General features: G+C 41.4%; 1 protein-coding gene across 5 annotated transcripts in view; it reads right to left on the reverse strand.

The window, feature by feature from the left end:
- ASAP1 (ArfGAP with SH3 domain, ankyrin repeat and PH domain 1) overlaps nt 1-24,125 on the reverse strand; it is a 180,653-nt gene that overhangs the window by 7,976 nt on the left and 148,552 nt on the right. For all 5 annotated transcript variants that reach the window (XM_089517960.1, XM_089517965.1, XM_089517963.1 and 2 more), the window contains 4 exons: nt 23,689-23,859; nt 16,048-16,114; nt 13,831-13,889; nt 1,898-2,400 (listed from right to left, as the gene is read on the reverse strand). In XM_089517960.1, coding sequence (XP_089374086.1) covers nt 1,898-2,400; nt 13,831-13,889; nt 16,048-16,114; nt 23,689-23,859 — 800 coding nt within the window. The remainder of the gene's footprint in view (nt 1-1,897; nt 2,401-13,830; nt 13,890-16,047; nt 16,115-23,688; nt 23,860-24,125) is intronic.

The raw sequence follows: 24,125 nt of genomic DNA on the forward strand, positions 1-24,125 counted from the left end.
GCTGGATGTAGTTGTTCCCCTCACTGATGGGTTCAAACACAATGATACCTGCTCTAAAAATCACGATTTGTTGGACAAGAAATTCCTTCCTTACTATCTTTCATCTTCATTCAGTAATTTATAGCATTTTAAAGTCCACATTTCAGCTACAAAGACTTCCACAGAAGGCTGGTCAGTGCTTCACTGCCATTCCCACCAGAGCCAATGACATGTTGCCCGCATGGAGAAACTCATCACTATTTGTTCAATTTGGTGACACATCTCAGGAAGATCCTTGCAGGCTGGCTATTAAACTCTTAAGTTTACAGAACTTTCTGTTCTACAACGTACAGTCACACCTCACCTTAAGGCGCTGCAAGTTAGAGCATTTTGCTAATGCAGCACTTTTCAATTATGTTCATATTTATTATTTTCAGTGCTTGCTTTGCTATTTAGGGAGTTTTCAGGGGTGATGTGCATCAGCTGATTCCAAGCTGAATTCAGCAAATCAGCTGGTGCCATTTTGTTATCTGTACTCGGTCTGTAAAAATGTTTTTAGGCTGGCAAGTGGAAAAAAAAGAGGCAATGATTCATTTTACTGTAATATTTACTTTATGGTCTAAATCTGACCCACAATATTAGCAAAGTATGCCTGTAGCACTTTTAATCCATTTACTGTATAGGTTTTCACAGATCCTTTTTATGTAAAAGTTATCACATTATGTATACAGGCAAATGCAAATTTTATAATTGTTCAGCTCTTCTCTTGTTTAAAGTTAATAATCTAAGTCTATTGACCCCTTTCTCTCCTTTTTAGCAGTCCCGAAAGGCCATGTAAATATTTCTTAGCCAAAATATGTTGGGTTAATTCAGTCTCCCCTTCTCATCATGTTTTATTGGATGTTTCAGTCTTTTTGCTTTCAAATTCAGTTTAGTCATGTATTCAGTGAATCTCTCTGTCAGTCTCAGCCCTCTGAGATATGGACTAATAACGTTTGTTACTGATCATTGCAAGGATTACCAAGTTACTAAATATGGCATTAAGCACTCAAGAAAGGGACTGGTATATAGATACACACTGTATGCCATTAATATCAAACGTCTTTATTGAAGCTCTATTTTGATTTTACAGGTTTGAAACTTTCCAGCTATTAATAAAACAATGTGAACTTTCAGAGCTTTCAACTTCTGATTAAATAAACTGCAAGTTTTTTTTTAAAAAAAAGTGCCTGAAGTTGACAGCTCTAAAAATTAATGTTTTTAATTAGCCCCCCCAAACACTTTAATGCTGAGACATTTTTCTTTAGCTTTCCATGAATCACAAGAGTTCTTGGAACTAGACAGATGAAAAGCAGGATACCATGACCTTATCCATCAGCTCAAGTGTCAAGGGGCATTGGGAGACTGTAGTCCCTTCTCCCAGGCAGAATATCACAAGTGGCAGACCAGTTTACTCATCTGTTGTCCCAAGATGATATAGCTTGTATTTCCTGCTTTCATCTACCGGTACCTATTTGGTTTTGCTTTTGGATTATGTGTATTAAGACTATGAGCCTACAGGCTGGTTTTGTTTTATCTTAAATAGGCACAGTACTATAAATTTAACTATTTTAATAGTGTACAGTACCATTAGTCACAATAAGCTGATTTTGGAATATGCAAATATACTTGTAAATTTATGTGAGCCAAGAGACAGTGGAGAAATCTGTCAGAAATCTGAACAAAACACACTCCAAAAGCTGGCTCATCCAAGCCACATCACTGCACACACCCAACTTTCCTGAAGTTTTTGTTTGTTTATTTTAGATTTGGCTTTTTAAAATCATGTAACTGTCTTAAACTGTACCAATCCCAAAGCAGTATGTTGACAGAAAGAACAAAACCTTGGATCAGCGTAAGGTAAACAGTATTTACCTACCATGTTTATTTTTCTTGGAAGTGGCACTGGGGTCTCTGGCAATGCATGGGCTACATCATTTGAGTCTTCAGAAGCTTGCTTTTGGATGGTTTCTCTAGACTGTACCTTTGGAGAAAGATCCAAGGAATGAGATTTTTGATTTGCTTCTGAAGGATGAGGCTTGGGTGATATTTCACCTGGAGTTTTAGCCAAAGCATCTCCTAGTTGAGGCTTTGGAGGAAGGTCCTTCATTTGTGGTTTTGGAGGTAAGTCTGAAAGTTGTGGTTTTGGTGGCAGGTCTCCTAATTGAGGTTTGGGGGGTAGTTCTCCTGGTTTTGGGGGTAAATCTCCAATTTGAGGTTTCTGGGGTAGTTCCAGAGCCTGAGGCTTAGGGGGTAAATCTCCAGATTGTGGCTTCTGTGGCAGATCAATAGAAAGTGAAGCTGACTTCTGAAAGATTTCTGAATGTTGACTGGACTTATCTATTGAAGGAAGATGAATTGTTTCTATTTTTCTTAGTGCCACTGAAATAAAAAACATGAGAAGAATTTCAGAGCAATCCTTATCTTTCTGTAAGATGAAAGGTCTACCCATTCTTCACTCTCATTCTACAGCTGCCACTTACCCACTGCGAGCTGAACTTAGAATGTTACTTGAAAAAAGAAATGTGCTACTTTACTTGGTTGTCCCATTCTGCTCTAGTCATTATTGTTACATTACTGGCCTACACAAATGAAGACAAAAGAATGTTGGCAGGCTTCTTCCAGGCTATGAAAGACATCTTTGAAGGCTCACCCAATGGGAAGGGAATTGCAGCTGGCCATCCCACTTATGCCTCAGAAGACTAATTTTTTTGTTTATTTTTTGAACTAACACCCAAGCCATGCCACACATATATATGTTTTCTTTCCCTGACCAACAGCACTTCATGAATCCTCCTGGAAATGCTAATAGAAACAGTGGAACTTACTGGCCATATGTTCATTTCCAGCAGTGAAAGGTTAACATCCTGAAATATGTTGCTCCTTTTTCACATCCCGATAGGCCAGAATGGTGCTGATCTTTGAGGAGCACTCTCTAGTAGGAGCAAACCTTGAATTGCCAGCTTCATAAACTTTAAACTCAGCTAGGTAAATCAGCATGCATAAGAGAAGGTAGTCAGCCCTCCATATCCAAGAATTCTGCATTCATAGATTCAACCATCTATGGCTTGCAAATATTTAAAAAAATTCTAAAAAGAAACCTTCACTTTGCCATTTTATATAAGGGATATCATTTTACTATACCACTGCATATAATGGGACTTGAGCATCAAAAATAGTGCAGCATTTGACTGAATCAACACCAATCAGCATAAACTTGAACTCCTAGGCTCTATACAGACAGGCCAAAATAAAGCTGCTTCAGGTCACTTTGGAGGCATGGTGTTTCAATGATGCATGCGTCCTAAGAGTCTGGAAGCTGCACCAAAGCTGCACTCCAGTCCTTAGGACTGGAACATGGCTTTGGTGCGGCTTCTGGACTCTTAGGATGCATGTATCATTGAAACACGATACCTCCAAAGTGACCTGAAGCAGCTTTATTTTGGCCTGTCTGTATCAGGCCCTAGTACCACAAAGCAAATATGATATAATAGGCATCACTGAAATCTGGTGGGATGAGTCTCATAATTGAAATGTGGAAATAGAGGGGTATAACCTTTTTAAGAGAAATAGGCCAAACAGGAAAGGAGAAGGAATAGCACTATATGTCAGAGATATTTACACCAGTGAAGAGATCCAGGACATCAATCATGGAAGCCAGGTGGAGAGCATCTGGATAAGAATCAAAGGGGAGGGAAACAACAAGGATGTTATGATGGGAGTCTATTACAGACCCCCAAGTCAGACTGAGGAATTGGATGATAGCTTTCTAGAACAGATGACCACACACTCAGAAAAGAGAGATGTAGTACTGATGGGCAACTTCAACTATCCTGATATTTGCTGGAAGGCAAACTCAGCAAAATCCTCAAGGTCTAGCAAATTCCTCACTTGCCTGGAAGACTATTTCATGGTCCAAAAGGTGGAAGAGGCAACAAGAGGGTCAGCTATTTTAGATCTGATCCTAACCAACAAGGATGACTTGGTTAATGGAGTGCAAGTGGTGGGATCATTAGGTGGAAGTGACCATGTTCTCCTGGAGTTGGTTATACAATGGAAAGGAGAAGCCAGGCATAGTCAGACACGCATTCTAGACTTTAGAAGAGCGGATTTCAGTAAACTTAGAGACGTATTGAGGGTGATCCCGTGGTCAGAAATACTAAAAATTAAGGGAGTTCAGGACGGATGAGAGTTTCTCAAAAGGGAGATACTGAAGGCACAATTTCAAACAGTTCCAGTGAGAAAGAAAAATGGGAGGTGTCTCAAGAAACCAGGATGGATGGCTAAGGAACTTTCAACTGAGCTAAGTTTTAAACGGAACATGTATAAGAAATGGAAAAAGGGGAAAATCACCAAAGAGGAATTCAAAGAAATAGCAGGCATGTGTAGGAGTAAAGTCAGAAAAGCTAAAGCGCAGAATGAACTCAGGCTTGCTAGAGAGGTTAAAAAGAATAAAAAGGGCTTATTTGGATATGTCTGCAGCAAAAAGAAGAAGGAAATGGTAGGGCCACTGCGTGGAGAAGATGGCAAAATGCTAACAGAAGACAAAGAAAAGGCAGAACTACTCAACACCTTCTTTGCCTCTATGTTCTCAGAAAAGGAAAAGGGTGCTCAACCTGAGGATAATGGAGCGGAGGACAGAATAGGGGAATTTCAGCACAGAATAAGTAAAGAGATAATAGAGGAATACCTGGTTAATCTAAATGAATTTAAGTCTCCAGGACCAGATGAACTACATCCAAGGGTATTAAAAGAACTGGCAAATATAATATAGGAGCCATTGGCAATAATCTTTGAAAACTCCTGGAAAACAGGAGAAATCCCAGCAGACTGGCGAAGGGCAAACGTTGTCCCCATCTTCAAAAAGGGGAAAAATGAGGATCCCAACAATTATCGTCCAGTTAGTCTGACATCTATACCAGGAAAGAATCTGGAGCAGATCATTAAACAGAGAGTCTGTGAACATCTAGAAGGCAATGCCATAATCACAAAAAGTCAACATGGGTTTCAGAGAAACAAGTCATGCCAGACAAATCTAATCTCTTTCTTTGATAAAATTATGAGCTTGGTAGATTAAGGGAATGCTGTGCATATAGTATATCTTGATTTCAGTAAGGCCTTTGACAAAGTTTCCCATGACATTCTTGCAAACAAGCTTGTAAAAGGTGGGCTAGACAAGGTAACTGTTACATGGATTTGTAACTGGTTTACCGGCCGAACCCAAAGGGTGCTCAACAATGGCACCTTTTCATCCTGGAGAGAAGTGACCAGTGGGGTCCCACAGGGCTCTGTCCTGGGCCCAGTGTTATTCAACATCTTTATCAATAACCTGGATGACAGGATTGGGAGCATACTTATCAAATTTGCAGATCACACCAAATTAGGAGGAATAGCTAATACTCCAGAGGACAGGATCAACATTCAAATGACCTGAATAGACTAGAAAGCTGGGCCAAAGCTAACAAAATGAAATTCAACACGGAGAAATGTAAGGTACTGCACTTAGGGCAGAAAAATAAAATGCACAGATATAGGATGTGGGACACCTGGCTGAATGAAACTACACGTGAAAGGGATCTGGGAGTCCAAGTGGACCATAAGTTGAACATGAGTCAACAGTGCGATGTGGCAGCTAAAAAGGCCAATGCAATTTTAGGCTGCATCAATAAAAGTATAGTGTCTAGATCAAGAGAAGTAATAGTGCCTCTGTATTCTGCTTTGGTCAGGCCCCACCTGGAATATTGTGTCAAGTTCTGGGCACCACAATTTAAAAAGGATGTTGAGAAATTGGAGCGTGTCCAAAGGAGGGCGATTAAAATGGTGAAAGATCTGGAAACCATGCCCTATGAGGAACGACTCAGGGAGCTGGGGATGTTTAGCCTGGAGAAGAGACGGTTAAGAGGTGATATGATAGCCCTGTTTAAATATTTGAAAGGAAGTCATATTGAGGAGGGAGCAAGCTTGTTTTCTGCTGCTCCGGAGAACAGGACCCGGAACAATGGATTCAAGCTGCAGGAACCGAGATTCCACTTCAGACTATGGGCTCTCTGTACAAATTTAAGAGAAAGAAAAAAACCCTTCTCTGCTGGGTGGGAAGATGTTTCTCTTTCACTGATAGAAATGAATGTTATCACGGATAAGAACCAACATTTTTTTTCCTTGCAGTGAAAGGAAGAACATCCTCAGATGGACCTATCGTAACTCCCATGCATAAATTATTGCTTGACTACACATTAGAGTGCCCACCTGTCAAAGATTGCTTACTAATGGTTCCTCTAGTGGAGTGTCACAGCTTTCTGTCCTGGATCCAGTGCTATTCAACATCTTTGGATGATGGAATAGAGGGCATACTTATCAAATTTACACATGACACTAGGTCATTCCCACTTACCTTTTAAATCGCTGGATTCAGTTCCAGCAGCAAGTGTGGTCCCCATTATGTTTGCACTGGGTCAGACCCGGGGGGGGGGGGGGGACAGCTGCAAGGGCCCTGGCCATCGCCCTGCGACCTTCATACCATCCTTTCCAGCCGTGGAAGACCCTTCCATTTGGCCCTTGCCGAAGGTCGCAGAGCCTGCTTCCCAGCTTCCCTTTCTTTCTGTGACCTCTTACCCAGCTTTCCTGGCTTCTCTGCAACCTTCGGCAAGGTTGCAGGGCGTCCCCGGGCTTCCCTGCGACCTCCTTACTGGCTTCCTCAGCCACGGGTAATGGAAGAAGGTTGCAGAGAAGCTGGGGAAGCTGGGAAGGAGGTCACAGAAGGAAAGGGAAGCTGCAGAAGGCTGAAGAGAAGCACAGGTCAGGTACGGAGAGGCAAGGGAGGCTGGTGACAGGGGAGTTAGCCGGGGCCCTTCCAGCTGCCCCCCCCCCCCTCGATAACAGGAATCAGTGGATTCGAATCCGCTGGTTCCCACTTAGGCTGAATCAATTTATTTGAAAAAAAATTGATTCAGCCCAAAAGGAGCTGACAGATCTTTTTGTGGAGAAATTTCTCCCCTCGAAATTAGATACCAGAAGGTTATCCTTGCCAAGTCCTCTGTTACCATTTCCTTAATCAGCAGTTCATTCAGCTGGGAGACCCCTCAGCCTTCCTATAGGTTGATGATAGCCTGCTACATGGAGGTGGGTGATTTTTTTAAGTCTCTAGACAAGTTCTTCCTCAGATGAAATCAGACTTAATTCTGACAACAGGCCCTGTTAACACAGAGTGCATCCACGCTTCTGCATGGACTCACCAATGTCTGCGATATAAAGGTTAACCCAGTCTCTTCCTTGCCTAACCATAAAATTAGTCTTATTTTACACAGTTACAGAGATGTTCAAGTAAAGAACTGCACACTGTTCTGAAATATTAGTTGGTGGTCAGACAGTAATATTCCTCTTTCAGAGTGGTAAGTCTTCATTGCTGCAAGTTAAATCATCTTAATATCACCTTAATAGCTATAACCAGTTGACAAGGTGATTAGTGACAGGGTGGAAGCTGGCATAGGTCCAGATTGGATCAGGTTCCATTCTGATTGATCACATAATCCACCATAATCCACATTTTAGACAAGTTAGAACCCTGGGGAGGGGGGGGGGTTAACTCGAAAACCTTCTTCTCCCCATTGGGACCTGACAGCCTGGGAAACACTGTTCTATAACACATTAGTTACCATGGATGTCCTTCAGGACTCCCTAAAACCCTCAGTCTTCTCCTTATTGACATTCTTCCAGGAAGACATGGGCAAGGGTGTTAGGCCACCACAACCATAAGCAGACTTCACTTATAACTTCATTGTTGTGGCACAGGCAAGGGGCCAGGATGGGATAGCATCCCATCTCCATGGCCAGACTCCTCAGGTGACTTGTTGCTTGCTTTGCCTACAGAACATCATTTCTGTTCTGGGATTTATGCATGGTGCAGTGGGTGCTGACAGTCTTAGTTCCTAAGGGAGATCTCTCTAAACAATTTGCTTGGTTGGGGGTCCTCCTGATTGCTATCCCTTTGCAACATAGGGGGTCTGAGCATGGGGTCCTGCTATCACATTAGCAGCAAAAGGTTATTAGAACTGACTCCATGGCAATTCAGCCAGACCCCATCCTTAAGGTGAGCTCTAACCTCCTCAGAGTTAAGTATCAGATCCCCCCAGCATTCTCCTTCATTCTCCCAGTCAATGAAAAGATTTTAAAACATACACCATGCTGGAGAGCCAGCCACCCATAGAGGAGAAACAGCTTTCATTAGTCTGACATTCCACTTTGTTTCCGTTTAGCCCTATACTATGGGCAAGAAGGCATCAGCCTCCATGCCTAACAGGTGGATCAGGCCCTGCATTACTACCTGCCTTGAATCCTTGGAAGGTTACCACCATAAACCAAGTCACCCATACCAAAGAGTGCAGGTACATTAGCACCTCTAGCCATCATAGGTCCTATACCAAAGACCATCAGGGTGGCACATGTAAGCCATTATACACACTTGTTAAGCATCACTAGCTTGACCACTTGGCTCGGCTGAGACTGCTTTTGACAGCAGGGTCTTGCAGCAGGTGCTCAAACCTATGTCACTACAGGATGTGAGGCTCCTATCTACTGGGAAAAGGGACATTGGCTCTTACCTGTGATATTTCCATTTCCAGTAGATAAGAGCCCCACATCCTGGCCCACTGTCAGGGGTGCTGGCATAGGGATGGTTCATATCCACAGTCCTTCCTTATGGGGAGCAAGCTAGATTGCTCACTGGCTGTCTCTGTTGCCATCCAATTCTCTATAGTTTGATATTCAAATAAATTGTTTATGTTTTTTCTGGAGCATTTGGCTGTTATAGTGACTGGCCTTCTAGGATTAGCTCCACGCACGTGGGATCACCAGAAGGTCTCTCTTTTTACTTCCTACCTATCTGAAGTGAGGGGGAGGAGCATAACCCAAACTACAGAATAGGGATAGCCCCCCCCAGCCAGCCCAACGTCTCTTCCCCCAACATAATCTCCCAAGATAGGAATAGTGGGGGGGGGGGGGGGGAGGAGGCAGAGAAGACCCCTCAGGAATGTTGAGGGGAAAGGCTCTAAAGAGGCACATAAACCCACACAAAAAGGGAAAAGAAAGAGGGAGGCCAATGAATAGGCTCTCAGACCTCTTCAACGCAGAAGTTTGCTGGTTTGAAGAGACACATCCTGCTAGGAGCATAGGCAGGAACAAAACTGAGGTCCAGGGCAACTAGCTCCTCCTCATATAGGGGCCAGTCTTTGTTTTATTTGTCCCTGCATATAGTAGCAAATTAGGAGGCGCTAACCCAGAATACAGGATGTTAGGACCCTGTCTGCTGGGAAAAACCCAATCTCTTTTTGACGCAGGTTAAATGGGGGGAAAACCATGCCCCCCCTTTCCAAATCGGTTCCAAATCGATTCCCAAATGGGAACTACGGTTGTTTAAACCAGATCATGATTCGGTACGATCTGGTTTAAACCATAGTGGGAATGAGCTCCAAATTAGAAGGGGTAACCAGGACTTCCGGTTTGGCATGGTGTCCAATTAGGTCTCTTCTAGGATAGCTGCTGGAAGGGACCTGCCAGCTGTGGTGTTAGGACTGCATTTTGGAGGTTTCCAAAGGCAGTCAAGAATTCCCCCTGATATTGGGGAATCAGAGGTGCTCTCTGGAGTCCAGTCCCCGACATAGGGATTGAGAAAAAAGAAGATCTAACTTCTCTCCCAGGTATGTCGGAGGGGACCGTGGAGCAATACACAGCCGCAGCGTGTGCCGCCATTACATGGCTCACAGGACGCATCCAACTATTTTAAAGTGTTTGAAATGGACAGTAATCTTGAAAAACTTTACAGTGGATACTTTAACCTTTGGCAGTAAACTCGACCAGAGAAAATAAATTAACAATACCTGGATCTTTATTACTTGAGAGGACATTAGAGGAATAATAAGGCGGTGAGAGGAGGGGAAGGACTGACATACAGGAGCGATTTATAAGAGGACTTAAAACTATAAATAAGAGGAACCTCTAAAAAGAAAAATTCTTGAGAATGAAATTGGCGATGCCAGAGAAGAAATAAAATTACATTTTGGAGAAAATTGGTGGGCCCAAAGCGAACAAGAAGGAGAGCGTGGAGGACGGAGGATGGGATAAATCCCATACCACACCATACAGAATCCGTAGTAAAGTTTTTTGTATGAATGTTACTCATAAATCTTGATTCTCATATATCACTGAATGTAATGCTGATAGTTGTGACATAGGCAACTAGCAAAATTAATATTATACTTTTAAATTACAATATCATATGCACAGCCTAAATGTATTTACATGTACATAGTTTCATATGGTTAGTGAAAATTTGCCTGGGGAGCCGGCAGCCCTGTGCCAGCTTCTAAGGGGCCTCCGGAGGCCCCTTAGAAGCCGGCGCGCATGCGCACGGCTGGCGGCCGGCTTCTCAGAAAAAGGGGTAGCCTTATATGGTGAGTATATCCTAAACTCTATTTTTTTTATTATAAAAGTTGGGGGTCGTCTTATACGCCCAGTCATCTTATATGCCGGATAATACGGTAGTTCCCCCCCCCCCCCCCCCGGTTACAATGAAAAGTACTGAATAAAAGCATGTGAACATTTGAGAAGATGGTACTTTCCAATCTATAGTAAGTGATGAATTCCAGCAAAAGGCAGCATTTTTCTGAAGCCCTGGACTTCAGGTAGTAAATGAAGAGGTTGTAAAGTCTGTGAGTAAACTCTTCTCTCACTGTATTCAGTACCCAATGATCTAATGTGGACTGACTGTAAATGTCCACAATCCCTTGTAACCTCCTGTCCACTCCAGGGATGGCATCGTGTCTGCTTTTCCTGTGTGAAGTGAGAGTGAGGGTTGAGAACCTCCTGGGCTCTGGGAAGATTGCTAGTTTGGTTTTGCATTCGCCATGCTCAGGCATGCAATACCTGGAGTCTCCGGCCTAAAAGAGGAACTAAAAGCCTGCATAGTCAGAGCTATATGAGAAGGAAGAATGATTATGCCTGCCAGGATTTTTTTTCCTTCTTTAGATTTGCTGGAACTAATGCTTTTGGTCTGGTTTCAACCAGCTCTGGTTCCAGGGAATTTCCTCAACATTTAGTACCAAAAATGTGGCACAGGTTAGATTTTGTTTGGCACACGTGTTCACATTTTAATGTCTTAAATCAAACCTGACACTTGACTGTGGCCTGTAACCTAGCATTAAACTTCATAGTACTGAGATAGGCATTCATTCTGAAGGAAATTAACAATTCATTAATCACTTGTCTCCATTTGACACTGTTGCTTGGGCTCTCCTTTAGTAATTTCTTACAGAGGATGGCTCATGTGTCTTTTTAAGCACAAAGTTTCAGCTTTCCTATCTTCAGTTACTTTGAAAGCATCTTTCTTATCTGTCTTCAGATAAGAAATGAACTACCTTCTGTTATTCCAAAGCATCTTTCTAATCTCCACTTGGAGACAAGAGTAAAACCAAACATATTCAGAAGAGAGATTTGTAGCTTAGATATCACATTCTAGGAAATACTGTTATTTTTTAAATGCATGCTGAATTAGGCCTGACAGTGGAGGGCTTGTTCCATTCCTTTCTTTCTTACTACAGTCATGAAATCAGGAGGAAAAAGAATCTCTGATGAAGATGTATCCATTTTGGAAAAATATTCCCTGTTCCCAATGGGAAATCAGGATCTTTGGGTTCATCAGGAACAGATGGACAAATGAGACCCAGAGCCTTAATTACCTTCTTTAATGGGACTGGAAAATCTTCTCCAAGAAGGAGTTGGACTGAAGGAATTCTGCTCATCTGCCTCCATGCCAAAGGGGGAGGGAGAAGAAACTATTATCTGTGTTGTTCACTGAGGAATTATCAGACATGGACTTTGACTGAGATAGGAGCATGGATTTAATGCATTTGTGCTTCTTTGTAAGAGGCTTTGCTTTACAAACAAGGTTTGTTTTAGAAATAAGGTTTTCTGCTGCCAAAGCTAGGCAATCAGAGGCAGAGACTTTTAGAGGCAGGCAAAATGAAAGGTGTAACGAAATTTTCCCAGCTTACTGTGCCTGATCTTGTTCAGGAGAACAGAGGGGTTGCTGAGGGAGAGGGAAGATGGATCCAATCTTGATCCCTAGCCCTAGTGCCTTTGGGAACACTTTAGTTCAGGGGTAGGCAACCTGCGGCCCGCGGGCTGGATGTGGCCCAGCGAGGCCTTGGGACCGGCCCCAGCCCAGTCCTGCCGCTGATTGCCGTCGGGGCCTTTGGGGGGCAATTGTCTACAGAAGCCTCAGAAACATGCATTTATATCAACATTTTTTTAAAAATCAGCAAATTTTTTCATGTGTCCTCCATTTTTTTTAAAAAAGTATCTTCCATTTGAAAATTTTGTCCTACATTTGTCCTGGTTTATTTATATATTTAATTTTTTTTTAAAAAAAATAATTATTTATTTTTTGGCTTCGGCCCCCCAGTTGTCTGAGGGACAGCAACCCGGCCCCCAGCTCAAAAAGATTGCCTACCCCTGCTTTAGTTGGTCACCAAGGCACCCTGAGTGTTTACAGAATTGCTTACTGACAGCAATAATGTCATCTGTATCACATATTTACTGGGGCTACTAAAGACCTAACAGAAGTGGTATCTTCTTGTGTCAATGGAACACAAATCCAGGAGGCAAATTCAGGGGGACAAGTTACTCACAGTCATTGTTGCATGGTTTGTCTGTTATAGGCTGATTGTGAGCAGGATGAGGCTGCAGAATATAGGGATACATTCGCTATTCCTTCTGCAAATTCCCCCGTTAGCTCTACCTCTTGCCCAGACAGTATCATAGAATCATAGAATCACAGAATCATAAAGTTGGAAGAGACTGCAAGGGCCATCCAGTCCAACCCCCTGCCATGCAGGAACTCTCAGTCAAAGCATCCCTGACAGATGACCATCCAGCCTCTATTTAAAGACCTCTAAGGAAGAAGACTCCACTACACTCCTTAGAGGTCTTTAAACAGAGGCTGGATGGCCATCTGTCGGGGATGCTTTGATTTAGATTTCATGCATGGCAGGGGGTTGGACTGGATGGCCCTTGTGGTTTCTTCCAACTCTATGATTCTATGATACTGACTGTGACTGTGAGTAACTTGTCCCCCTACTCCCTTCCTCTTGCCATTCGTTTCCTGCCAGTTCTTTACCTGGTATTTACTGCCTGAGTACTGAAGACCTGGAGAGGGAGTGAGTCCCTGGATATGAAAAGGCTGTCCTCTTCAACTCGTGGAATGAGTTATGGTGGAATAATCACTCTCATGTATTCAACAGTTCCAATAAATATAAAATTTCTCACACATCCAAAGTAGAGGAACAGATAAAAGATAGAAGATAGCTCATTTTAAAAGATAAATGGTACAAAGTGAAGGAAACAAGATGATACAACCTAGTGGAGTGATAAGACAGCAAGGAGACTGACCTTAGGGTCTGCACTCCCCAAAGCCAGTACTATTCTTGCTGATCAGGACAAGAGGGCCACCCATTTCAGGTTGTTCTCCCTTTCAGTGCTGGAAAATGTGTTCTTGCTCTTAAAAACCCACGAAATATCTGAGCATCATCATTTCTTTCCATGGATTATTATCCGTTAACAAAACTTCCATGTGTATTTGCAAGCAAACACACACACACCATCAGGCAGAAAGAGTGTGCTTGGAAAGACAGGTGCCTGAGATTTAGAGATCTTGTCATTTAAAAATATTCCTTTCTAGGCTAAATGGAGCCATTGTGTAAGGCATTTTAAATTAATTCTGTATACATGAATGCTCACACACATATTATAAATACCACTTACCTTTTTGAGGTAGTTTAGGAAGAACTCTTGGACCTAGTGCAGTCTTAGCAGTCCCAGAGCTGACAAACAGATACACAAGGGGTTAGAAAAAGCATAATGAAAGCTCCAAATGCCTTATCAACATTATTAATGCATTTCCCACAGACTGGAAAATATCATAGTAGTGGGACTGCACCAGACCCCTGCCCTTCTTGGCTTATAAAAGCCACCACAGGGGTGATTGGCTGAATGGGTAACAGGGATAGTGAACACCTCATTGCAGCAAGGCGAAGGAGAATATCACACTGGGGTTATCCCATCCTTGTGCCATTCTGTCCAGTCCTTCGCAAGCCATCCCAGGAAGGACTTTCAGACACCACTGAGTAGATCCCATCACTAATCCATTCGAAAAGTACGGCTGACTACACAAAAGACTACGTGATTATGCAAAAGTCAGATGACGTCGCGCAGATCCCATCATTAACCCATTGTTAAAGCGACATTGGCCGGTATTTTACATTAACGAAAATTCGCGTTATTGCAATGCCATTTTAATGACAGCTTAATGGTGGGATTGGTGTGACGATCTGAAAGCCTTTCATGCTATTGCAGTCACAGACAGGTTAATGACAGGATAGGGGAGTAATCCCATCCCTATCCCATCTGTGTGTGATAATCTCCAGAGTCTAAAAGAAGCTATAGTGGAGCTCTGCTCCTACTACTGCTTGACCCCATGACCATTGGCCTGCAGGGTCCCTTAGGGTTGAAATCATAAATGTGTTTCCTTTTGACACCACCTACATACTATATGAGCAGTTCTACATTCAGAGGTTAAGCCCTGACAACTGGGATTGGCAGAGATCACATTCCAAAAGAAGTAAAATTAATCTGCAGGGAGAATGATGCACATATAGAGTGCTGTCTGATGTTTGAACTACTGAAGACACATGTTTTTGTGAAAACACGAAACCTGTACTTGCACACAACCAATTAAAAGAATATAATAGCCCTGTTGGATCCACGTAAAGTCCACTGCATTCATCATTCTTTTTGAAATGATGGGCAGCCAGATGGTCATAGATTTGATTAACCTTTTCTTGCTCTGCATCTTCAGAAACTGATATTCAGTGGCATTCTCTCTCTGAACAAAGATGTTTTGTATAGCCTACATGGCTAACAGATATTAGTAATGTGGGCAATATTTGTTTAAGTCCTTTTTAAAGCCATTTAAGCTAGTGACCACCACATCTGATGGCTGCAAATCTCCTGTCTGTTCAGCATCTGGACAAGTTATGATCTCGATTCTGCTACCAGAAGGAAGAAAAATGTCTTGTGTGAAAATATAAATATAATAGAATTCCTTCATAACTTTTGTTCTTTATCAGCAAGGCAAATTCTTAGAATTTCTTCCAATTTTACAAAGCCTTATTTTCCGGCAGTATCTACCAAAAATAAATGAGGCAAAGCTAAACATGATAATATTGTTTCTGTCATTTGTTTCTATGAATCTATTGTTTCTGAAGAAGTAATTCATTTTTAATCACTTGAGCCTGAAACCTTGAACCCTGTCCCTGCCAAGATGTCTTCCCATGAAAGCACCTCATCTATAAATGTAAAGTAAAATTAACCATATAAAGAAAACAGGTTATTTACCTTGGTTTAAATTTGACAGTTGTGTAAATTTAAAAAGAAGTTATAAAGTTATAAAAAAAATACATATAAAATAGGAAAACATACTAAATTGGAATAATTATATCGAACTGAAAAAACATAGATATCTTTGTGGGCCACACATTCTGAGAAAGGAAATGTATAAAAAACTGTATATACTCGTCCATACGTCTAAAAATTTATGCCCCCAAATCTGCCCCGATCTGGCTTTTAGCCAGCCCAAAAAGAAGCGGCAGAAAGCCACTCCTTTTTCAGACAGCAAAAAGCCGGCTTTTCCGCTGCTGCTGCAGCTTTGTAGAACTCCTGCAGCATGTGGGGTATAAACGCTGTGGTGTCAGAGTGTTGCAAAGCTGGCTTCCTGGCAGCTTCCTGCCAGCTTGGGGGCATGCGCTGTCTAAACGACATGCCCCCAAACCACCAGGGATGAGCTACAAAGGGGACGTCTGTTTCACCCCTACGATTTATGACCAATATGAAAGAAGTACACTTCTCTGGGACATTTCAGGATTAATATTTTTGCATAGCTATATTGACTTGAACAAAGTAATACAAAGATAAAATTCTTACCCAGATTGTTGAGACATCCCTTCAAACTTGTTTGCAGTCTTTGTGGCTGGGGGACCCAAATCATTACCTAAGAATTAAAAAAAAAAGTTAATTGAAAACTAAAGTAGCAGCAAATATTAGCAGAAATAGTAAGTAGCCTTTGTAGTAATAAATGTACCTATTTTTAAATATTTTAAATATATATTTTTATATATGGAATCCTCTATTGCAGTCTACGTTACTTAACTATATGTATTATTAGCTACATAGCGGAGGTGTTAAGAAACTCAGTGGATTGCAAAGATGTCTAACAGAACTCTGGCAAGAGTGTCCTTATACACACTAGGTTCTACAAATGCACACTGGCACTCCAAAGCTGGCGTCTCAATGCACTGGTCACTTTGCCGGGTTCTTTACATAACAACACAACAACAACCCCTTATTGGATACAGACATGACGGAACTGCCTTATTCTAATTTCTGCAGACCAGCTATGTCCACTTAAGAAGTAAGTCCCCAAAGGCAATCTGAATAAGGTCAAATGGCACTAACAATCTATAATAAGGTCTTTTTTATCCACCGATTCAAACATCCACGGTTTGACAATATTTTTAAAAATTATACATTACTGATAGCAAACCTTGATTTTCCATTTTCTATAAGGGACACCATTTTGCTATGCCATTATACTGAATGGGACTTGAGTATCCATGTATTTTGTTATCCATGGGGGATCCGGGAACCAAACTGCGGCGGATACCAAGGGCCAATTGTACAACAGCATAATTCTGACTATATCACTGTATAGGAAGTAATGTTTTTCAGTACTACCTCCATGTGAATGCATGTGTTTATGGCCAAGGAGCTAAGAAAATCTTAGCTAAAACTATCTGATCAAAGCCTTTTCTTTTACTTTGGCCCAAGTTAGGGGCGAAATAGCCCACCCCTTCTGAAGCTGGATTGGGGCCGTGACAACCGCATGTCCCAATCTGCTTTTTCAGCTGGCAAAAAGATGGATTTTCTGCTCTGTCGTGGCCAGAAGCCAGCTTTAAGAGGCTCCAGTGGCATGCAGCGTATAAATGTTGTGCTGCCGGAGTGCCTGAAACCTGGCCTCTGTGTAAATGCCTTGGTGGTTTCCGGGCGGCTTGGAAGCATGGGGTGTTTAACTGCCATGCTCCCAAGCCACCCAGAAGGTGGTGCAAAAGGGCTGTGTGTTTCAGCCCTTAGTCTATATATGGAAGCTGACATTTCTGTAAGCATTTTTAAAAAGTACAACTGTGCCAAGACAGAGATGACAAATTTTAATTTTCTATCTCCAGCATACTGCTGCGCTAGAAGTTCCATATTTAGAAGATAGCAAGAATGCACACTATTTTTGTGTAAACCTTTAACTTCAGTCTGTCTCTGGGTTCTCCACTCCAAACATACATCTGAAGAATTAGGCTTAAGTCTATGAAAACTCACGCTACCAACTTCTTTCTCTCAGTTTGTCTCAAAGGTTCTACAAGATCCAATTCACATACTGATTTTCCAGACTAACATGGCTATATCTTTGAATTTTAACATCTCATTTTACTGTAGAACAACTCCAAGACTGCTATTTAACAGGGTTTTTTTGTATCAGTTGTTAGCAGCAATTTCAACTTCTCTTGAAGGAGAATCTAATTTTAACACTGAAATGAAGAACTCAGAACAACTAGTTCTCATGCACCTCCATCTAGACCACAAAAGCAAATAAAGCTTTTGTGTGTGAACTGGACCTGAGATAACAATCTGATTAATAAAGCTTCAATTCAAGTAGCCTTGTTAGTCTTTAAGGTCTCACAAGATTCTGTTGGATTTCTTAAAACAGATGAAAACATTTTGTCTAGAAAAAAGACAGTGAAAACAGAGTACGGCTAGAATCGTGCCTCATGTTAACTGCTGTCTGGTCCTCAGGCAGCCTAAGAGTCAAACCTATCCCTAAGAGTCATGGAAAAATGAAAGGCCATTTAAGGTCCTCTGTTAGCTTGGAAATTGGAAAGGGTGTTGAAAACACAAGATAGAATTCTAATGAAAAATAGGTTTTCAATTTAAGATTTTCAAGAATTATTTTCAAGAACAAAAGATGATGGTGGTGGCAAAGACAGGAAATAAATTACAGAAATTAACAAACATTTAACAATAGAAATTAAGGAGTGGACTTCAGTAGTGTCACCCAAGATTTAATTTAAGAAACTAGACCCAGTGTGGTGGAGTGGTTTGAATGCTGGACTCTGGAGACCAAAATTTGATTTCCAGCTTGGCCATGAAACCCACTGTGTGATCTTGGGCAAGTCACACTCTCTCAGCCTCAAGGGAAGACAGTGGCATACCTCCTCTGAACAAATCTTGCTAAGAAATCCCCATGATATAGTTTTAGTTGCCATAAGTCAGAAATGACTTAAAGGCACACAACATACATAAAGCAGAAACATTAGCCAGCTGCCAACTTTTTTTTTTAATTAGAAAGTACTAATCTGTATTAAAACTGCTTTCAGTGCACTGCATTATCTCAAGGTAATTCCTCAGTTCTGGGACTAAAAGTGAGCAGTAGACAAGTAAAGAGCCAACAGGACTGAGAGGCTGTACAGACCAGCAGTAAGTGCCGGCAACGGGGCAGTGTGGGAGCATAGTATTTGGTGATGCACACCCCAATGCCACCCTTGATGCCAGCATCACAGCACCCACCTGACTGCACGGTGGGCTGTGTTGTGGTACTCCTTTGGCATGGCATTCACATGGCATTTTGGCCCAGAAAAATGGTGGATCAAGGCCATGGCGTGCGGCTGCCCTGGCCCTGATTCAAAGCCGCCCCTTACCGGCAGTCTGTTTTGCCCCTGAGTTTTCCCCCTCCTCTATTTCTGTTATTCCATCATTCTACTATCCTAGCCAGTGGGCTCGTAGGAGGAGGATTGGTCCCTATTCAAAAGATAACAAACGGGAGACTTCTGAAATTATATGAAACTGGGACAAGGGCTGAAAATGGCCTGAAGGCCACAAGTTGGCCACATCCCTTCTAATAGTTCGGAGTACAGCACTGATAAAAATCTGGTTTGTTTTGTTGAATAGCCATCAAAAGAATGAAGATTCCTCAGATTATAAAGTTGTTGTTGGGTTGGGTTTTTTTTTTTTTTTTTTGGTTCATTTCCTAACATTTTCAAATTTCTATACAATTATGTCATAATGTAAATTCAATTTGTTCTCCAGGGAACTGCAAGATCAAGAATTCAAATGTAAGCAGCATACAAAAAGACAAGCTAGCATAGTGAATAACAGACTCAGCACAGGTGAATCCATTTGCCATGCAAAAGCTGATTACATACTCATGAAAAAATACAAAACAATTATGTGGCTATGTCAGTGGGAAAGGTCAGTAAAAAATGTGTCACTTCTGTTGCCAGCTTTACCAGAGACTCAAAATCTATTTTACCACTATCTTACTTTTTGATTATATGTTGTCTTTACCACTGTGATATTTTAACTGTTTTTCAGGGTGCCTTATGTAACTCGATACAAACCTTAAGAAAAAAAAATGAATAAAACAACATCATTTTGAAAAGCCAGTAATCTCTGTACCTCCATGGGGAACTACATTATTTGCTTGGATTTATAAAAATCTACTCTGATTGGCCAGATAATACTCTCCTTACCACTGATTTTACCTGTTTTCATTCATTCATTTGTGTGTATAATATTAAAGAATTGCTTAGATTAAAGTAATTTTGATCAGTTAACAGATAAAAAATCATAATTCATATTCAGCTTGGGAAACGTCCTCCGTTTTTGAAATTATCACATATTTATGTTTCCATACAAGTACTTACTCTGTTTTTCTAAATGCTGAACTATCTTTTAAAAGAAATTAATGTATCTATTATTTTTTTTAAATTTCACTAAAGGTTTTGACACTGGAGTTAAACACATCACATTTGAATGTGTAGTTCAAGTGACTCCCTTCACTTCTTTTTAGAACTAAAGGTAATGGGTTTAAAAATAGTCTTTCTGAAAATAACTGATGCACATAAAACAAGACATAAATGAAATGTATTTGGTCAATGCCCCTGAAAATATCTTCTGTTTACCCTCTCATTTTAGCAGTGTGAAATAGTAACTTTGCAAACTGTGCAGACTATAAAGAAAGCATGGTATAGTTCGGTAAGGATAGATGCTTAGAGATCGTTTAGTAAAAATTACAGATTTCTGCCTGTAACTACAGTTCTTCAAGTATCACCTGTGAACACAAATTTATGGGTTGTCCTGCACCTGTGCAGAGCTAAGCAAACAATTTTTAGCAGTAGTCCTGCCCCCTCTCCAATATTGATGAATCAACATTTATGCTCTTTCCCTCTGTTCCTGTATGTTGCAGAGCATAGGAGAGGTTGTAAACAAAACAGCTACAGCAAGGAGATGAGCAGGTTGTGTGAGTTCAGAAATTACCAAAGAACTATTATTACAGGTAAGTAACATGTTTTTCCTTTTCATGGTCTCTGTGTCTAAAATCTATGGGTGAATGGCAAGCTGTATGAGGGATATAAGCATTTATGTTCCTTAGGAGGTTTTTAAACAGAGGCTGGATGGCCATTTGCTGGGGATGCTTTGATTGTGATTTCTTGCATGGAAGGGGGTTGGACTGGATGGCCCTTGTGGTCTTTTCCAAATTATAAGAGGTTGTTTCTGGGGATAATGGCTGGCATGTTCCTGTGCATGGACAAACCACAAGGAAACCACTGGACATATGGGCCAGCAAACACTAACAAATAAACCTTAAGGGAAGAGTATCCAAGGCCTTTTGAGGTGTCTGTGAGGAACTGAGAATGGATCTGCTGTTTATGAACAATCAATATGGATGTTAGACTGAGAAGAGTTATGGAAGCCTTCCACTTTTATAAACAGGGCTTTCTAGTGAATGATTTCCAAGAAGGTCCACGTTCTAGCCACTAGGTTTAAGATAACGGATCAATCACATCATTAGGTACAGAGCATGCAAATTTGGATGTATGATGAAGCCTTGTTCCTGTGTCAGAAGGGCTCAAGGCAATGAGAGATGACGGTATCTCCAAGGTGTGAACCACTCCTGACAAGTTCACCAAGAGATGTCGAGAATTCAGTGAGACTTTTGTCTTGTAACTTCAATCCCTCATTGGGAAAGTCATCACACAGAAAGATATCTCATCACGTGGCCCCTAGAGCAAAACTTTCAAACTAATAGTCAAAAGGTTAGTTAGAGGTAGTGTTGAAGATGCAACCAAAGGAGGATGTGAGATAGATAGTGGGGCCTGTGGAATAAAGACCAAGGGCAACAAGTCCAGATTAGTCACAGGCACCAAACTGTCATCCAGAGGAGGGTGGGTTATCAAAGGACAGTTGGGTGTTTTGATCTGCACACCTATAAGAACTATCACAAAAATCTTCCACTTAGAGAGAGTCTCCTGTAAGGCATAGAACTGGTTATAAGAGCCCCAGTGCATGGGAGGCAGTGAACTCCAAGAGAAGAGGGGAAGCATCTGATGTTTTGGTGGAAAGTGATACTGATTCCAAAACAGCCACTGTTAAGAAACTCTGGAGACAGATGATATCAGATAGAGTTCACTCAGTGTAGATCAGCAGTTCCCAACCTGTGCACTGAGGAGACCTGGCTCCACATGCACCTATCAGGTGTTCCACAGACACTCCAGGAAAATGAAAGAAATAAAAACTGAATGAAAATAAAGATTAAGAGACAAAAAGTAACACTACTCCTAAACACCATTAACTTGTAAGAGGGTAGGCCTCCTAGGGGCTCTGCCATAGAAATTGATTCTAAAAAGGGCTCCGCCAGTCAAAAAGATTGGGAACCCCTGGTCTAGTAATGGCCGTAACAAGGAGAACTCAAGGTTGAAGGCCAACATCCCAGTGGAGAAGGACAGAAACTATGTCCTCTAGAAGAAGAGAGATCACTCTCAATCCTACTACGCACAGTTGGGGACTGGTCCTGACTGGCGTGACAATACAGAAACAAGTCCAGAATCTCACTCTGTGAATACATTGTTATGAATTGGACATTATCCAGAGAAGCTGACGAGGCACACTAAAAACTTTCTAACACTTCCTCAATTCCATCAGAAGGAACTCTGTGACTTCAGGAACATAAACATTGGCATCCAAGACAGGCACCAAACAGATCATTACAAAGAGCAGCAATGTCAGTAGTCTGACCTGGGAGCTCATCTTTCTGATGACATTGATCTCTATTATTTTTATTGTCATGCGGAGAGAATGCTTTGCATGTCTTCATAACATTTCTTTGAGAAATGGGAATCAAATGGTAAGATGCATCTGGCAGTGCTGACAGCAAAGCTGAGGTACGACTGACAGGATCTGAGGCCACCAGAGCTGAACTTGAAGCATCCAAGATGAAGCATCCAGGATGAACATTACTCAAGTCCCTGGAAGACTTATAAGGAAAGACTGCTCTTAAACTGATGACCCTATACACATCTGAGACAGAATAAACATAATTGCATAAAAAGACTTTTCTATCTCTAAACCCTTCAGGTGGTACAGATAGTTCTTCAATCTTGCTCAGATAATAGTTTGCAGTGCTTACATGTTTCAGCAATGCAAAATGCCATCAGGTTGGGGAATCTTACTCTTGCAATAAATACATATATATATTTTAAAAAATCACTTTAGGAGCCAGGAACAGTAAAATCTGACGTCATAGATTCCAAAGCTCACAAAAATGCAAAAGGAAAAAATAACAAAAAGAATAACTCTGCACATGACAAGCATAATAATAATAATATAAATAATAGCAGTAAAGGGGGGAAAAGAAGTGGATTGCTTAGTGTGCTCTGAGAGAGACATTCCAATGAACTGCTATTGCAAAAATAGACCCCTCCCAAAAAAAATAAATCTGAGGGAAAGGGTGGGGATACAGATGCATGTAAATGGGAGGGGGCGGGGCTATCACAAAAATTTGCTTTCTTTATCTCTGGAACTTTTTGATAGGCCCCACAAACAAGGAGAAAAACCCATATTTTTGAGTCACAGAAACCACAAAAAAGAACTAAAAAATTATAACTCTGCACTGAATGACTGAATTCTTAGTCACCTGGAGAATTCATAGTGACTGGAATGTGTTAACAGAACACAACATGGACTTGAGCATCCATGGATTTTGGCATCCATGTGTGAATGTGTGTATCCTGGAACTAAACCCCAGGGGACACTAAGGGTCCACCATACTCAACCATGATTCACACTAATGCTATGGAGAACCAACACTATGCTTTCAAGCTTCCATATGTACAGATGAACTAGAGTTTAGAGCTGTTTATTTGCTTTCACTCTGCAACTATTTCTTTTGCTAACTGAAAGGCTTCTGGAGGTCAAACAATGGTTAAAATGTGCTGACCATGCCAAACTACAGCGCATGCTCTAGTTTCTAAACTTCACACCACCAGAATGTGCTGGCCAACAGTGTATCAATTCATACATAACATCAAATCACAGTTAGACTTTCCTAATTATGATTTGGCATGAAGTTGGAGTGAGTAACTATGAATAGCTTGAACATAAACACCAGAAAGAGAAATGCTACATATATATGTTTGCTCACATCACTTGAGACTTGTCTTTACTTAGTATTTTAAAACTCACCCCAAGGAATTTGGCCCTTATTCTGGGGTCCATGAGGTAGTGGGCTTGGTGGGTCAGAGAGGGTTCTTTTGTGTCCAGGGGGTGGGGGCGGGGGCCTCTTCTTAGACAGAGTGGAGCTGCCACTAGTGGTTTGAGTGTTTAAAGGAAGGGTTGAAGGAGGGCCAGATGGACCTGTAAAATCAAAGAAACATCTTCTTATGTACACAAAGCAAGGTTAAAAACAAAGCAGCACAAAAGGAACTCAAAATCATACCGCAGTGAAGTTTAGTAAAGGACTAAAAAACAATGTGATATTCCAAACATTGGTAAGATTAACAACAGATACACTGCAAGCCTTTCTAGCCAATGGAAGTACAGTTGTCCCTACTGATTCACAGGGGATCTGCCCCCCCCCCCCCCGCCACCGTGAATCAGAAAAATCGCTGATATTGAGATCC

The sequence above is a fragment of the Sceloporus occidentalis genome, unplaced genomic scaffold (assembly GCF_023333645.1).
Source record: "Sceloporus occidentalis isolate IW3139 unplaced genomic scaffold, rSceOcc1.0.p SCAF_3, whole genome shotgun sequence".
Lineage (NCBI taxonomy): Eukaryota > Metazoa > Chordata > Lepidosauria > Squamata > Phrynosomatidae > Sceloporus > Sceloporus occidentalis.